Here is a 12,311-nt window from a genome sequence, read left to right on the forward strand (position 1 = left end):
TGATTTGAGCCTGTAGTGTTTGCCTTTTGCAGAGGTACTTGTTCAGTTAATTTAACTGCAATCAGTGATTAGAATCTTTGTTTCTGGTTTAGTTTGGGTGATGGGTGTAATTTTCCAACTCGTTTGGTGATTATGGATCCAGAGCAAGTTACTGTCCCAAGCCAAAATGAATCTGCCAAAAGGTAACTATAGCATTTATGATACTGCTTTTGTACTGTTCTGTATTTCATGTGGAGAAAAGATTGTTTCAAAATATTTGCGGGGTTTATACTACTTTAAATATTCAGATTGAGTTTGTAAGTCTTCAGACAAGGACAGAATAGATCAAGACTGAAAAAATGGTGCTGCTGAATGCAGAAACTTTCTTACAGGCTTTGACCTACAAGAGAAGATACTGCTCTAAGGAAACAGTAATGACAGAAGTAAGAGAGCTTATAGGCACTTAATAATCAAAAATGTCCAAGGGGAGACTGAATAGTGAAAACAAAGTTTAGATGCTTACTAGAACGAAGGAGAGGCAAGGTATTATTTATATTTAATCTCCTCCAATGTGCTTAAACTAGGGGTGCTGAGACGTGGTCAGCAAGAGAGGTAGATCACTGTAGTTATTGCTGGGTTTTAGCCCTGGAGGGAGTTTTAGCTTGTTACTTTTTATCCCTCCAAATTTGTATCTTCAGTGCATTTCCAGGAAGCCTGCTTAAGATTCAAAGACACAGGAGTATGTTAAACTTCTGCAGATGTTGACATTTGACATTTTAGAAGTCTTAGGTACAGTTTGGAGAATTTGTAGCTGAAGGTTATTGTTAACAGCAGTCACCTGAGTTAGGAGGCGTTGGAGGGTTTCAAAGGCAGTACTGAGAAGAAGTTGTTTCCAGTGCAATATAACCTGTGGAATTTACACAAGAGCAGAACCTTGTGCAAACAGCAGACTATCCTTTTGCATAAGGAAGATATCCAACAGAAGGCTTTTAGCATTTACTGATGGGATCAAGTAGCATTAGGTTGCTCTTACAGACATTGCTGGTTAGATTTTTATTTCAACTGTGTGGCAGTAGCACTGTTGTCAGTGTGCCATTTTTCATGAGAGCTGTGAATGGCCTATGTCAAGTAAGGGCTTAGACTGATGACTGGAATAAGCCTGATAAGAGAATCAGGGCTGGGGCCAGGGACCATGAGCCATTTGTAGTTGTCAGTGTAGATTATTTTTTTTTGCTGTGCTCCTAAGCAACTTAATTATTCTACAAATGTCTAAAATAAACAGCTACCACTATTACAGAATTCCTGTTGAGTGTGCTTATTTTTCAGCTCTGGAACCAATCAGTCCTTTCCTACTCGACCACTCAGCGAATCACAAAATCGATTGCTAGCTGGTGATTGTCAGTGGGTGGAGAGTGGCCCCGAAGAGGAAAGTGTTAAAACAGGTTAGCCTGCACTGTAACACTTCTGATGATTCTATCTATCATTTGTGGTGGGTTTTCCCTTTTTTTAGGCCTAAAAAGTCATTAGGAATTGGTTGAAGTGGAGGAAAAATTATTCCATAGAATCAAGTCAGCATGTTTAGAAGTTAAGGCAAATTCATGTCTCATGCCCTCCTCCCAAAACAAGTTATTGCACTAAGGTGGTGGACAGATAATTTCTTACCCTTCCTGATCTGCAATTTTTGATCTTTTTGTGTTTGATTAGGGGGAGGAAAAGATTTTTCTAAAAGAGGCACAGCACGATAAATGTGCTTTCTGGTTTGAAGTCTCTGCTATTTGTTGTGCAAATGTGCAAAAACACATAATTGAGATTCTCTCACATTTTAGGTGCAAAAAAGCATATTATAGTTTCATTGGAAAGCTGATCTCAGCTTATTACTAACCAACCATCTCAGTGAAAAACAGGTAAGACCAACATAATTGATTGCCATTTCTGTGTATGTGTGCATAAACAAAAATAGACATCATCTTGAAGTCAAAAGTCACTAGTCATGGAATGTGGAGCCCTCTGATGTTGGATGAGTAATAGAAAAGTCTAAATAAAATTCAGAATGGCTGTCCAGAAGACAAGAATGAGAGTAATCCGGTAGTACAGGGGCTGGTGGCTGGATCTGAGTCAGACTAATCCTGTAATTTAAATTGAAGTGGATAGTGCTGGATTTGTTACCTGACCAGGGAAAAGAATCTAATCCACTAAATAGGCAATGTCAAGATGAAGTGCTGGCTTGAGGAAACACCGTTCTTAAGGAACTGTTCAGCTGTCTTAATTGCATATTGGTGGGCTGTACACTGCTCTCTTAAGAAGCTGTGTGCAAGTGAGGAAGGAAGGTCAGTAGGTAAAAAGGCACAGGTACTACTTTGTCACAGCTGGAATTGACAGCAATCTTATATGAAAAAGCTCTGTGTGCACTTTGCATTTAGGAAATAGCAGTGATTCTGCATGTATGAAAACTTCCCTTAATGTATTTCCAGTGACTTAAATTAGACTTCTTTTATGTTGAGCATAGTGACATTACAAATTCCCATTAATTCTTTTCTCTCTGGAGGAAAAGCAAGCATTCATTTTTTTTCTCTCTGGAGGACATCTAGCAACTGTAAATGCTGAGGTCTGAGTCATTCACACACCCTCCCCTTCCACCCTCTGCCCCCTTTTTTTCCTCAAAGACAAGGAAAGAAACAGAACTTGGAAGGAATTGTCTTTGTTAAAATAAAACAAATAAAAGTTTGAGTTCTGTGAGCTCAGTAACTTTAGGGTCACTTTTTTCCTTTTCTTTCTCTTTTTATCTTTTGGGGGTTTTTTCTCTCTTTTTTTTTTTTCTCTCTTTTCTCCTCTCTTTGTGTTTTCCTCCTCTCTTTGTGTTTTCCTCCTCTCTTTGTGTTTTCCTCCTCTCTTTGTGTTTTTCTCCTCTCTTTGTGTTTTTCTCCTCTCTTTGTGTTTTTCTCCTCTCTTTGTGTTTTTCTCCTCTCTTTGTGTTTTTCTCCTCTCTTTGTGTTTTTCTCCTCTCTTTGTGTTTTTCTCCTCTCTTTGTGTTTTTCTCCTCTCTTTGTGTTTTTTCTCCCCTTTTTTCTTTCAATAAGACTTCTGACCTATTCTTTGACAGGGGAAGGGGTTGGTTTTCAATTAAAATAAAAAACTTTCTAAAAGGTCTTTGTGGAGGGTGATGCAATGTTTACACTGAGCAGAGCGACTAACATCAGCTCAAACTCATACAAAACCAAAATTAGACTAGTTTATGTTACCTCTGAAAAACCTACTTAACCATGGGAATCTGCCAATGATGAGTTTTCCCTTTACAACTTTTCTTAATGTTTTATGTAGATGTGCAAATGAATGTCCCTAGCAAGGGACTTCTTTCAGCCTCTAGCTATATAAAAACTAACCTGATCTGAACAGGTTACTAAGGATTTTCTATACTTTATAGAAAAGAATAGGTATCTTCTGAGAGCATTAATCCCAGCAGCCTTTGATAGAGTATTAGAAAAAGGTAATCTTTTTCTAATCTTTGTAATCTTAATCTTTTTTTTTGCACTGACCTAGAGAGGCAGCTTAAGTGGCTGTCTTAAGCTGGACAATTAAATGGTAATGGTTTGGGTTGAATTTTCTTTCTGACCTCCTTTTCTTTCTAAAGTCTGGCCAAAATTAATAAAGGAAGATTGTGTACTTTGTATCATGCTTGCCCAAACTTCTGTAGTTTTAAAAGTTGTGTAAATAGTGCACAATTGCAGCCAACACAAAAGCATTTTGGTATGCATGAGTTCAGATAATGGTTAACTTGATGCACAATGTTTCAGCCCTTCTGCGATCAGTTGGATTTGATTAGTTTCCTGTGAGCCACGGTGGTTGATTAGTCCCCCTGCTGCTGTAAGCAACTAAGCAATTGCTGTGACATCCAGCATCTCTTCCATGCACTTTCATACACCCTGTAACAGACAGGCTTGTGGTTTTCAATTTTATGCCTGTAACATACCGCAGAAGCAATCAAAGTCATGGCTGACGAGTGAAGTTCCCAGGTTATTCCAGAGAAAAGAGCATGACTTGCAAAAGAAAGCCAGTGCCCCAGCCAGCACTTCCCAGACCTCACCAAGGCAAATGTAATTTGTGTCCCAATATCTATCAATTTAATTCACCATGAATGAGCAATTCTTGCCAATCTGGGATCCAAGAGATTTTAGCCACAGGTCAGTGGTGACAGATTGACATTCTTAGTTCAGATAATCTTCTAAAACATAAGAGGTTTAAAACAAAACTAAAAAACCCCCCACCTCCCAGAATTATTATGAGTTTTAAGTTAGCTGTTCTCCTGAATCAGGAGCCTGTGAATCACGTGTAACCTAGCTGCATTGACCTGTGATCTGTTTTGAAAAAGCTAATAATGTAATTCCACTAATTATCTTTTTGTTTCACTAGGTTTCTGCAACACATTTTGAGCTTGAATATTACTTAATTTTGTTTGGAAGAAGTTGATCAGTGAAAATGGACCATGTACATTTTAGGAAGAGACAAGAAATTCAAGTTTCTGCACAGTACAATGGATTCATGTAGGCACTATTGCAGAGCAGGGAAGTTAAGACATGCCTTAAGATTCTTAATGTGCATTTATGCAACACTGAATTATATATTGCTACCAAAGGGCCAAATCCTGAAGTGCCCTGCTTGGATGCACAAGGTCCAGAGTGGGAACTATGCATTTCTGTTATGCTGCAGTGGTGAGGGTAGATTGCAGAGACTACTACCTCTCCATGGGCAAATTTCATACCTTAGGGATTGCAGAAGTCACTTCCATAGCCAGTATCCAGTGTACAGAAAGAAAGAAAAAAGGGAAAGAGGAAAAAAAATTAAAAGGGGGGGGGGGGGGAATAACATAGGGCATGGCTGGTGAGTCTGAAGATCTGAAGTGCAACTATATGTAGTTCAAACACCAGGTGATGGGGAAGGGACTGGATGATGACTTCTTTCCTCATCCTACTAACCAGTTTACCCCATGATCATAGCTCTCCAAGTCTTTTAGGACTGAGGATTTCTTCTACTAGCTGTGCTTTGGAGCAAGGCAATGCCAATGATGTAAAAGCCTCTTACTGGGGTGATGCTTTCTAGAATATAAGATTGAGCCCACTCATCATTTTAACTTGATTTATTTAAGACCATGTCAGGAACAGAGCTCATTGAAGCAGACTTGGGTTTTACTTGGGTAAAGATGTGGATTATTACTTTCCAATCGTCGTCTGTCAGCAAACAGTAAGACCAATCCAGAAAGGAATGAACAATTGTTACATCTTCTGTTAATGTCTGCAGTGTTCTGTATGAAGCAGTAACAAAATGGTAAAGTACCCTTGAGAAAAACCTTATTGCAGTTGTGTATCGTTAGAGCTAGAAGAGCAGTGCTTTTTCTATGGGACTCCTGATGGTTTACACATACGGTTTTATACTTTTGTTTTATCTTTTTTAATAAAGACACAAGTTTTTATTGGTTCTAAGTACCACTTAAACAAGTATTTATGAGGAAAATAATGTCGGATCACACGTGTGTTCGCACTGAAAAATTGTGTGCTTTAGTCTGCCGCTTTCAAGACCGGTTTAAGTGATGCCAGGGTCTCTAAAGACAGAGTGCTTTGTGCAGCAATGTAGCTGTTCACAAAAGGCAAAAGGTGTTTCCTGTGTGAGGAATACAGCCTGTGCTATGCTCAAGACCTACAGCCAACACCTGCTGGGGCAGAGGGGTGTTCTCCTCACTCTTTAAGAAGACTGCTCACTTGTCTTTGTGTGGTATTGGAATTCTGTGTGAAAAATACTGTTTTCCCTGTCTGTAACTGTTCTGATGTTCAGCTGATGCTGATTGCAAATGTACACGAGCAACTTTGATACAGACTGAGCTGATGATCTGGACTGAAGGAATCTGTGCAGTTTCTGACTGATTGCTACTTAAGTCAGATCTGTTTATGATGGAGATGCTAAGGTATCAACTATACTTTAAGGCTTAAAAACAAGTATTTTTTGTCTTTGGAGAGAATAAAATTTTCTCATATGTTCATCTTCTAGAACAAGAACACTTTGAGAATCTGTGAACATGACTTGGTCACTGTTGAATGTTCTTGAGACAGAAGTAATGATCCACACTTGCATGTTTTATGAACGTTGCAGAATGTTTCTATAGACTTTGCACAAGAAACATTACATTTGCTACACATTAATCTGAAAGGTTTAGCTTTTTTCTTCTCGTTGTCTAGCAGAACTATATGCAAAATCCGTCTCTAATACAAGAAATATCACAGATTCAGCAATATGGTCTCTGCCCCACCCCCAAAGTGCTTGATCTATCCCCATACGAATGCTGTGGGCTAAAATCAGTATAACTTGTGTGATTCCTTAAGTCAGGACAGTTAATCTTCAGGAAAAAAATGCAAGTAAAGAGACTGGGCTGACTCCATCTGTGCATTTTATCAAGTGCTGGTCTTCTGAAACCAATTCTTTGTATATCTAAGGGAATTTTAGTGGCTTTTCATGAAAAGCTGACATTTCTGACTTTTTTTTCTGCAGATCTTGGGTACATTTTGTCCCAGATTTTTCTCATGTTTCAGTTGAGAAAGGGAGAGCTGTGTACATAAGATACCCTTGAGGCCAGACTTACTGTTGGTACAAAGGCAGGCATTACTGAAAATCAGCTTGACAAATAGGAAATCTGATAAAAGTATTCAGATAGGATTTCTCTGAAGCCACCACCCCACCCCTTTATTCCCCCTGGGGCACTGGTTCCTAAGAGAACCCCCAGACTGATACAAAGGAATGAAGTTCTGTATGAGAACTGTATTTATGAACTCTTAAGGGCACACCAGTGAGTACAGGGCAGGGACAAGTATTCCTGGCACTCCCTGGCTGCAGAGGGCACTCTATGCTGTATCAAACACTATGGTAGGCAAAATGAGGGAATAAGCCAAGGGTTACACAGATACTGAGGACAAACAGCTGTCTGGAAGCTGTTGAGTTCAGAGTTGGGTGTCATTGCCAACAGAGGTAGCAAGGCTGTAAGGGAACTCCAGGACAGAGAGGTGGTGGAGTCACCGTCTCTGGAGGTGTTCAAGAGGGGATTGGATGTGGCACTTGGTGCCATGGTCTAGTCATGAGGTCTGTGGTGACAGGTTGGACTCGATGATCTTCGAGGTCTCTTCCAACCTTTGTGATACTGTGTGATACAGTGACATGGGTCCTTCTGGCCCATGTGGTGCAGAGATGAAAACTTCCAGTGGTCCTACCTTTCAGGAGACCAGAAGAGAGATGGATCCTAAGAAAAGAACTAGTTTGGGTGCTGGGTTACGTGTCTCCTGGTTTTGTGCTTTAACCTGCTTTGTATCAAGTCATGAAAATACCTGGCTTGTCACTAAAAATAACAGCCCTTAAAATTTTAGATCCATCAAAATGATTACTGTTACAAGCCATATTGCAGTTACTGTAGAAGAGTTGACACTGGCTGTAATTAGGAACTGACACTGGCTGTAGTTAGGAACTGTGCTTTTAGTATTTACTGCTTTTTCTTTTTTAAAAAGTCCACATACACAGAGTCATGCACAGAAAATTACACTGACCTCTCAGTGTGAGGACAGAAGCCTGGTAAAGGGCAAGATTTGTGACATGCCTTGAGATGATAAACCTGTCCCTGCGAAGAGGAGGCAGGGAGAGCCATTTAAAACTACGCAGCTAATAGGTTGGTTTTTTCCCTTATGATTATTTAGTCATGGAGTGTATGACATACACAGCGTTGCTGCTTTTACCAAAGGCATATTGTGGGAGGAGAGCAGGAAGAGCTGTAGGTTTCTATCAGAACTGACTTTCTGAAGTATTACCCCAAATATTCAGAGGGTCATTTAAGAGGGGGGTTGGGCACTTCTATCTTTAGTGATCAGAGTAGAAATTTGGGCAACATTTTTGTTACAGCTGTCCCTCGAGCGTGGAATTTGCAGCTACCAAGTTACTTTGGGTGCACTTTCCTCAGAAACTGGTCCTGTTCTCCAGTTCTAAATGCCAGTTTTTCAGGTGCTGTTTCTTTCTTCATGTGATCTTGTGTGGCTCTTTTATATTGTAAATAATCTTTCGGGGTGTAGAGGTTTTGGTTAAGTTCAGTACTATTCAGTACTCCTAAGAACTTTTTGATCTCTCTGAAGTATGATGTGGCTGTAGCTCACCAGAGCCCCAAGAGGAGGAAGAAAGCAGCATTTGTAGCAGCGTTAGTATCTGGCAGATTTACCAAGAGATGCATTGACTCTGCAATAGCTAACCTGCCTAGATCTGGAGCACTGAGTGACCATATTTACTAACAATTATATTGATTAAAAAAAGCCTCAGAACTTTGAGCTTCATAGTGTATGTTCTCTGAGGGGACCATCTAAAATTGCATATAATGGGAGGGGTTCAGGAGAGGCTCCCAACAGCGAGTGCTTTAACTCAGTGCAGATCAAGAACACCTCTCATGGTACCTAAAAAGTAGCAAGGTGTACAACATCAGAAGCTCTTCTATCCCTAAATGGCACCAAAGAGAGCAGCTGCATATAAAGTGATTTGTTACAACTGAACATATTTACTACACTCATTTCTATCAGTTTGTTTTGTATATATGGATGTCTTTTTATATGCATTTTTCTTAATTACTTAACTGTTATGAAACATAATGAAGCTGCAGTTGTAGTTAGGTTAAATGCTGATTTATACTGGTGTTTGGCTCTTTGTTTTCTGCAACGATTACTTGAATCTTGTTTCCATTAGGCAGTGAAGTCTGATGTTTACACAATTGCTTTCTTTGGTTTTGAGGGGGTGGGCTCCCCCTCTTTCTTCCCCCCCACCCCTGCTCCAAGAAAGAGCACACATGCTCAGCAGTCAAGCAGATGTGCTGGGGATGAAGTACTGGGATCACCTCTACTGGCACCAAAGCATTAATAGTGATATGCAGATTCTCATGTGTTTACATTGCATAGCTGACAACTTACATGCTTAGCATGTTCCTCTCTGGTTTCTTCTACACCTTAACCTGTTGCTATTAGCTTTATTGTGAGAAACTTAAAATCTTTCTGAACGGTAATTCACAATCATAAAACTATCACAGAAAAGGGGCAGCTTTCCTGTGAAGTCTGCCCCGCTCTCTGTTCCCTTCTTAACTTGGATGAATTAAACATCCCTGGGTTCTCTCTGCAATTATTTTTGTACTTGCCAGCCAGGGTCATCAACATTTGCACTAATCACACTGTCCCACCTGTTCTGCTTCCACATAGCTGTTTTTTAATTGTGTTGCCTAAACTTGTAATGAGCTGTATTTAAGTTTGAAGTGAAGTGTAGAAGATCTATGTAATAATTACATATTTATTGTATTTTGTATGCTACTTCTAGGACTAGTCCTATGCACAGAGAAAACATCTTGCCATTTATAGTTTAATACTTGAAGTAACTTTTTTAAAATGGGCTTTTATAAATGAATTAAATACAAAATCACATCGCTTGGCCTGGAAGTTCCTTCTTGTTTTAATTGTGTTGTGCAACTTCCCCCTCTGTATGCTGTTCCCTAAGTGTTATCTGAAGCCATTTATAATCATTGAAAGTGCATTCAAGATTTTGTACATCAGTGTTCAGACCTGTTCCTACTGCTCTGGAGTATAGTTCATGTTGAAATAAAAAAGTTGTACCACTTCAGGCTTCTTTTCCAAAGTGATGAAACATGAATGGACTTTTGCATTCATCACTGAATGCAACATCAACTTAATAAATGTGAAAGAATCTGAAAATTGCTTAGCTGTAGCATGTGTGTATTAGATCAAAGCAAAACTGCCTGCACGGGAAACATTTCATTAGCTATTCCAGCTTTCACACTGCAGTTGCAACAAGCCTAAGACTACGCACTCAGTCTTGACACACCTTGCAGGTCACTTGATTTTGGAAGGCAAAATAATAAAACCTCTGACTTCTGTTTGTTCAGAACACTAAACATGACTAAGAAATCCAATAGCCACTCACAGAAGCATCAGCTGAGTTCCTCTGAGATCAGCAATAATCTCTGTGAGAATGCAGTAGCACCCAACCTGCCACTGACAGGACAATGATCCTGGCCTTTAAATTCAACAATTTTTTTCCAGAGAGTTTATAAAAAAACTGGAACATCTTACACCCTTTTGTGAGGTTCTCTCACACACCTAACTAGTCCTGCTTCATCTTGGTCCTTGCATTCCTGTTTAAATGAGCACTGTGAAATATTGTGACTTGTGTTTCAACAATGCTGAACACAAAAGTTGCCCTTCAGGAAAAAGAGACTGAGTAGCAAAAGCCATCTGATCATTATCAGCAGACAATCCCTTTAAACAGAACAGGTCTGTTCCCCTAGCTTTTCAAAGAAAATTTGTGAAGTCATAGTTAGTTCAAATCATTTCTCACTGTACTTTGTAACTCAGGCTGTTTCATACAAAACCCCTGAAGAACACAAGGCAGGCAGACAGCAGAGCCACAAAAAGACCTTCCTTTTCTAAGGAGACAGTGACAAGAAAACACATACTTGTTCTGTAGGACTACTTTTAATGGAAGATCTTACATACTGTAGCAGTCTCATTTGTCATCCACCATTGCTATATTCAACTACAAAACTACCGTAATAGGTACAACAGTAGATCCCACTGTAGTGTGTAACACACACCAAATAAAAACGTGCTGTATTATTCAAGATGTCCACCTTTTTGTCACATTTAAGTGGTTCAAATCATCACTGATGTATCTATGCTCAGGGGCCTTGGACATCATCCGGCTTTTGAAGGCTTCCCATCTTGCTTGTCTCCCTTCTGTATTGTGCTTGTGCTCCTGTTCTCGTGTCAGGTAAGGTCGACTCAGCCAATATTCATTCTCTGCCTCGATTTCCAGCCTTCGGACCATTGCTTGCTTCATTGAAAGGGTAACCACTCTTGGGCGCCTGTACTTTCCGATCCATTGTTTTCCAGGAATTCTCTTGCGGAGCAGTACTGTTGTTAAAAACATCACGCCTCAAAAGAAAATGAAATGAGTTAAAAATCTAACGAGAAACAACCAAAAACTGCACACACTCCACTGCTTTTTAGCTAAGTGAAGTCTGAAGCTCAGAATCTGATACAACCAAACACCACCCAGGCAGTATAATGACAGGCGTACTGGAAACTTAAGACCAGACAAACATAAATCTTCTTTTAGCTACAGAGTTTACTGGGTTATCTTTGCACTGATATTAATGCATGGACTTCCTAAATCATTTATGAAAAATCCAGTCCCAGCTACTGTAACAGAAGAGTCACTTTGTTTCCTCTTCAAATAACTAACTGCTAACACGGGGCACATCCGAGTCTATCTTCTGCATCTAGATAAGGCCTTTCCTCAGTATTTACTGTTTTGAACTGCAGCCTCTCTGTAAGCTTATTGGTATACAATTACCTAGTCTTGTAATTTAACTAAGGGAACTCTGGTTTGTGGAGAAAAAACAATATCCTGTGTTAGACGAACTAGCGTATATAGAAAGCATGAATACAGTTTCCAACACATTACACAGCTCTAACAGAGGTAAGAAAGGCAAAGCTACGTTTAGATGTGACATACCTGTTCTTCATTAACCTGTTTATTAGTCCTAAACATGTCTAACTCCTCGGTTTCTAATTACATAGCATATTCATCAATGAATAGGTCAGTCAGGTACTTTAACACGGCATAAACCCGTACTAACGTCGAGAAAGGCTGCCCTGCCATAACCCATTCCCTTGGTGCAACTGCACGCTAATGCTGCGCTCTGATTCACTTCAGAAGTGAAGCTGTCGGGTTTCGCAGGCCCATTGCTGCCTCGGTATCCAGTCCCCTTCCGGCAGGGCAGGCGAGGGCACGGCAGAGGTGCCCGTCGCCCTGCAGCCGCTGCTGCCTCGGCAGGAATCGAGGCGGACGCGCGACACGACACGGCTGCCCACAGGGGCTCTCCGGTGCCACAAGAGCTACACTGGCAGCTGGACACCCGCCAGCTCTAGAAGGGGTTCGGCCTGCAGGGCGGAGCGCTACTGGTTCCCCACCAGGGTTATCTCCCGGTTTAGGGCTAGGCCGCCCCGAGCGAGACCGAGGCCAATCTGCCAAGAGCCACGCCGCGCCCAGAGCAAAGAAGCAGTGCGAGAGGCCACAGTAGCGCTCTAAGTCCTGTACTTAGCGGGCCCCTTCTCTCCTCCACCCTCACTCACCCACTCCAGCCGCGGCTTCAGCTCCAGCCCCCACCGTCACGGCAAGATGGCGGGGGGGGGGGGGGGGGGGGGGGGCGATAGCAAGCGGCCTATCTCGCGAGAGCTTGCGCGACGGGCGGGGCCCCGCGC

The 12,311-nt window shown here is 41.0% G+C and overlaps 2 protein-coding genes across 4 annotated transcripts in view; one reads left to right on the forward strand and one right to left on the reverse strand.

Moving 5' to 3' along the window:
- ZDHHC20 (zinc finger DHHC-type palmitoyltransferase 20) overlaps window positions 1–9,728 on the forward strand; it is a 50,094-nt gene extending 40,366 nt beyond the window's left edge. For 2 of the 3 annotated variants that reach the window (XM_068144091.1, XM_068144108.1), the window contains 4 exons: window positions 93–182; window positions 1,306–1,421; window positions 1,806–1,883; window positions 4,387–9,728. In XM_068144091.1, coding sequence (XP_068000192.1) covers window positions 93–182; window positions 1,306–1,421; window positions 1,806–1,843 — 244 coding nt within the window. In that variant the 3' untranslated portion in view covers window positions 1,844–1,883; window positions 4,387–9,728. The remainder of the gene's footprint in view (window positions 1–92; window positions 183–1,305; window positions 1,422–1,805; window positions 1,884–4,386) is intronic. The other variant, XM_068144100.1, reaches the window with a different exon arrangement.
- Window positions 9,729–10,508: 780 nt separating this feature from the next.
- MRPL57 (mitochondrial ribosomal protein L57) lies at window positions 10,509–12,240 on the reverse strand. Its single transcript, XM_068144120.1, has 2 exons — window positions 12,183–12,240; window positions 10,509–10,979 (listed from the first exon to the last, which is right to left on the reverse strand). Exon 2 carries the CDS (start codon window positions 10,972–10,974, stop codon window positions 10,663–10,665), a length of 312 nt encoding a protein of 103 aa, XP_068000221.1. The 5' UTR covers window positions 10,975–10,979; window positions 12,183–12,240; the 3' UTR covers window positions 10,509–10,662.
- Window positions 12,241–12,311: the final 71 nt, after the last annotated feature.

Source organism: Melanerpes formicivorus, unplaced genomic scaffold (assembly GCF_026170545.1).
Source record: "Melanerpes formicivorus ecotype bairdi unplaced genomic scaffold, bMelFor1.0.p_v2 SCAF_1, whole genome shotgun sequence".
Lineage (NCBI taxonomy): Eukaryota > Metazoa > Chordata > Aves > Piciformes > Picidae > Melanerpes > Melanerpes formicivorus.